General features: G+C 47.2%; 1 protein-coding gene across 1 annotated transcript in view; it reads left to right on the top strand.

Moving 5' to 3' along the window:
• The first annotated feature begins 709 nt into the window (after positions 1-709).
• lpcat4 (lysophosphatidylcholine acyltransferase 4) overlaps positions 710-5,000 on the top strand; it is an 11,076-nt gene continuing 6,785 nt past the window's right edge. Inside the window, exons 1-5 of the mRNA XM_061251974.1 lie at positions 710-1,606; positions 2,583-2,946; positions 3,072-3,184; positions 3,448-3,508; positions 3,773-3,831. Coding sequence (XP_061107958.1) covers positions 1,517-1,606; positions 2,583-2,946; positions 3,072-3,184; positions 3,448-3,508; positions 3,773-3,831 — 687 coding nt within the window. The 5' untranslated portion in view covers positions 710-1,516. The remainder of the gene's footprint in view (positions 1,607-2,582; positions 2,947-3,071; positions 3,185-3,447; positions 3,509-3,772; positions 3,832-5,000) is intronic.

A 5,000-nucleotide genomic window follows, 5' to 3' on the forward strand; every position in this document is an offset into this window, starting at 1 on the left:
TGTGTGTGTGTGTGTGTGTGTGTGTGTGTGTGTGTGTGTGTGTGTGTGAGTGTGTGAGTGTGTGAGTGTGTGTGTGTGTGTGTGTGTGTGTGTGTGTGTGTGTGTGTGTGAGTGTGTGTGTGTGTGTGTGTGTGTGAGTGTGTGAGTGTGTGAGTGTGTGAGTGAGTGAGTGAGTGAGTGAGTGAGTGAGTGAGTGAGTGAGTGAGTGAGTGAGACAATTAAGTAAGGATTAGTGTAGGGGGCTCCAGGGGAGGATTGTCTCCTGCTTAGTCTAATCAACTGTACGTCGCTCTGGATAAGAGCGTCTGCCAAATGCCAGTAATGTAATGTAAATATACAGGGGGCAGTGTTGGAATCTTCTCAGAAATTGCCCATCAGCAGGTAAAGGAGCTGACGGTAAATCGCCAGCTATTGCTCGGCACGTACAGGTTGGCGTCCTTGGAATTACGATTCCACCTCCGGTCATCAGCGCAGGTGTCTCAAGCAATCTTCTTAAAAAATGTTAATTATTCACTCATTCATCATTATTGTGCTCCTGACAGAGAGAACGAGCGGGGCAACCCTGGCGGTGGCGAATCACAGACCCGCCCTGTGCGCATACACGCGTAACAACAACCGCCTACCGTTTACAAACCTAACTTGTTCTTACGACATTTAAAAAACCTGCAGCTTTTCAAAATCCTAAGCCATAAACTGAGCCATGTCAAGCTACAACTCCATTCGAGCTACATCATCACGTTCAACCTCGCCATCAATTAAACTAACATGAAACCCACAACCTGCACGACATTAATCCACTATCAACGCTTTGGTTATTATAATTTAAGTTGCGATTCTCGCATAGCCTAATATAATAATAAAAAAGTCGATTCATATTCGGGGAAAACAAACTGGCACTGGTCTTTACTTGTTAAAACTATCCCAACCGGTACACCAAGTTTCTAGCACTCAAAACATCGCATTACTCAAGAGAGAAACTGCATGAATGTGTATGGTTAAGGATACGAATGCCACAACCGGTCAGACCTGCAACCTGTGAATGGGCGTGGGGGCTCAGGTACGACGATAAATAGTTGCTTTTACAGAACTTTGTTGTCATATTGCCATGTGAGGAACTCCGATGTGATAGCAGAACGCATTGGGGATAATTTCACTTGCTTCACTAGGAGTTTAATAACGCGCATCGTTTTAGAAGAAAGTGGTATGGTGTGGAAGATACGAATACCATAGAACGTTTTGTTACTTTGTCATTTTATGTGATTGCGGTTCGCATTGTTTTTGTTTAACTTTTTATACAGTTGCCAGGTGTGCTTCTATCGCTATTCAAGTTAAGCACGACGTAGGCTACGTCTATATTTTAAAATAGACCTGTTGTTTGAAGTAGTCGTTTGGAATTAGCTTATTCGCAGCAAATGTTAAAACTTTAAAGCTCGGGAACACGAGTTGTTGCCTACACAGTGGCACACAGTCGAGACAATTTAATCCTTGTCGTCTTGTCAACGTTTGGAGCGTCGCTATGGAGATTCATGATAGACAGGACCCGACGCAGAGATATTCTCATCCGTTTACGCACGAGCTGAAGCTGACCACCACACAGAAAGTCCGGGTAAGACCCGCGAGCGGCAGCAGTGCGACTGTGTGTGTTACAACTTTGCGTTGAAGCCACGCCTTTGAAAGGCACGCCAGATGGTATTGCCGTGACAAATGTACATATCACATCCACCTGTGATGTTAGCATGTGGGTTAGCGACAGGTGAAACCTTCGGTTACTCATCGGGCACTCACTGAGTCAGATAGATTAATGTAATTGGATATAATTTACTGTGAAAATTTAGGTCCTCTTACCAGTGTGTTTCCTTAGAATGAGCTGCATTAACCATAGTATTTCTTTGTTCTTCTACCATAAAATGTGTTTACAGGGAAATGTGTGTGTGTAGTAGTAGCCTAGTAGTAGTAGTAGTTGTAGTAGTAGTAGTCGTCGTCTATAGTAATCATAATAACAACAACAATAATAATACATTTTATTTCAATAAATGAAAAGATAAATTACTTATTGGGGACAGGGGACAATACAAGTTGAGAGGAAGAACACAACATCAATAAAAACAAGGATGAGAAATGAAAAAAGTCGGAGAACAGGTGTAATTCAGGTGCTTGACAGTTTTGTAATGCAGTAGTGTGGTATGTGCCTGTGAGGCAGAGTGTGAGTAAGGAATGAGAGAGAGAGAAGACCCGTCAGCATTCAGCGTGTAATGTGAGTGTGGGACTGTGTGTGTCCACAGGGGGCAGTGTTGGGTGTGTAATGTGAGTGTGGGGCTGTGTGTGTCCACAGGGGGCAGTGTTGGGTGTGTAATGTGAGTGTGGGGCTGTGTGTGTCCACAGGGGGCAGTGTTGGGTGTGTAATGTGAGTGTGGGACTGTGTGTGTCCACAGGGGGCAGTGTTGGGTGTGTAATGTGAGTGTGGGGCTGTGTGTGTCCACAGGGGGCAGTGTTGGGTGTGTAATGTGAGTGTGCGGCTGTGTGTGTCCACAGGGGGCAGTGTTGGGTGTGTAATGTGAGTGTGGGGCTGTGTGTGTCCACAGGGGGCAGTGTTGGGTGCTGTGCTGTTCCCTCTGCGTGTGGTCCTTGCTGCGTTGTTCTTCCTGATGATGTGGCCGCTGGCTCGGCTGCGATTGGCCGGGCTGTCGGAGGCGGACCGGGCGCGGCCGGTGCAGGGATGGCGGCTCTGGCTGCTGCACACGCCCGTGCTCCTGCTGAGCCGCGCGGTCTTCTTCTCGCTGGGCTTCCTGTGGATCCGGGTGCGGGGCCGGCAGGCCGGCCGGGCCGAGGCGCCCCTGCTGGCCGTCGGGCCTCACAGCAGCTTCCTGGACATCCTGGTGCTGCTGCCGGCGGGGCTCCCCACCGTGGTGTCCCGCTCAGAGAACTGCAGCCTGCCCGTCATCGGGGGTAAGGAGGGAGGGAGAGGGGGAGAGAGAGGGAGGGAGAGGGATGGAGAGGGAGGGAGGGAGAGGGATGTGAAGATTAAAAAGAAGAGTGAAACAACCCCTCTCCTCCCTCTCCCCCTCTCTCAGCTCTGTTGGAGTTTAATCAGTCCCTGCTGGTCAGCAGAACGGATGCAGACTCCAGGAGGCAGTGTGCAGCTCAGCTCAGAGAAAGACTCACGTCCAATGGTCGCTGGCCTCAGGTAGCCCTCGAATGTTGGGGTTCAAGTGCTCGAATGTTGGGGTTCAAGTGCTCGAATGTTGGGGTTCAAGGGCTCGAATGTTGGGGTTCAAGTGCTCGAATGTTGGGGTTCAAGTGCTCGAATGTTGGGGTTCAAGTGCTCGAATGTTGGGGTTCAATGCTCGAATGTTGGGGTTCAAGTGCTCGAATGTTGGGGTTCAAGTGCTCGAATGTTGGGGTTTACTGCAGTGGGTCATGTGACATCTCTCTTCTGGTCTCTGTCAGATGCTAATATTCCCAGAAGGCACCACTAGTAACGGTACAGTGCTCATCAAGTACAAACCTGGTGAGTGTCTGCAGGGGGTAGTGTGGGTGTGTGTGTGTGTGTGTGTGTGTGTGTGTGGGGGGGGGGGGGGGTACACTGTCACCAGAGGGGCTGGCTGACACAAACCATTGTGTGTGTGTGTGTGTGTGAAAGAGAGAGAGAGCAATGTGTGTGTGTGTGTGTGTGTGTGTGTGTGTGTGAAAGAGAGAGAGAAATGTGTGTGTGTGTGTGTGTGTGTGTGTGTGAAAGACAAATGTGTGTCTCACAAAGGTCTGACTCTTTCAGGGGCATTCATGGCAGGAGTTCCAGTTCAGCCCGTACTGCTACATTATCCAAATAAACTGGTGAGTCACACACACACACACACACACACACACACACACACACACACACACACACAACAATGACTTGAGACTCATTACATTAGATTAAATTAATGGCATTTGGCAGATGTACTGTTGATAAGACTAAACAGGAGACAATCCTGAATACAGGGTTGAGGGCCTTGCTCAAGGGCCCAATGGCTACACGGGGGGATCGAACCACCGATCTTGCGTGTCCCAGTCATGTACCTTAACCACTACACTACAGGCCACCCTGGACTAAGACATAGGTCAATAAGGACTTGTGAACAGTAAGAGTCTGCCAAATGGCATCGTGAACGTGACTAAGTGAATAATGTCACAGCTATTTTTCAATTATTTATATGAAAGACACTCCTTAGTTAAAACGTCATTTTACATGCCACACCGTGAGCCTTTCAGTAGCAAACATAGCAACACCCTGCATATTTCTTGCAGCATAGCTCGCTAATTCAGGCTCATCGAGCCAAACAAAATGATTGCAACAAGCCAAATGTGGAGAATTAAAATAAAAGATACGGGAGCAACCACGTCAAATTTAAACAGACATTTGAAAACTCATATGGAAAGATAAGTCAGTTTACCAGCACCGGACCTGATCCCACCACTGTTCACTGTTGCGTTAACGTAACTGAGCTAAACTGTTGTGTTGGCCAAATGAGGCAATTCAGACTGAGTATGATGTTCCTTATTTTGTTGACTGCCAAGTTGTAGCGATGTTGGCTTGCATTTCAAATGGTTGATCTTGAAAAGCTATGCAAGTTAGAGAACCACGAGGGTAAGGTACAGTAACATTAAAACAAACTTCTTCAGGTTGGCTTGAAAAGCCCCGTACATTTTCATTGTCAAGGTAGTTCACACAAGCAGTAAAACGGCTATGTAATGGGATTTTAAAAACCTTTCAGTATGATCTTTAAGATCGAGATACAAGCAGGACAGCGAGTGATTTTGAATGTCTTGTTGTTGAAATGCTTCCTTCTCGGGTCTTTCAGCACACTTATCCCTGGTTATGGGTATGCACTTCGCACTTTGATGTACGTCGCTCTGGATAAGAGTGCCTGCCAAATGCCATTAATGTAATGTATGTATCTTGTCAGGTGATGTAATGTGATGTAATGTGATGTAATGTGATATCTTGTTAGGTGATGTAA

Source organism: Conger conger, chromosome 8 (assembly GCF_963514075.1).
Source record: "Conger conger chromosome 8, fConCon1.1, whole genome shotgun sequence".
Classification (NCBI taxonomy): domain Eukaryota; kingdom Metazoa; phylum Chordata; class Actinopteri; order Anguilliformes; family Congridae; genus Conger; species Conger conger.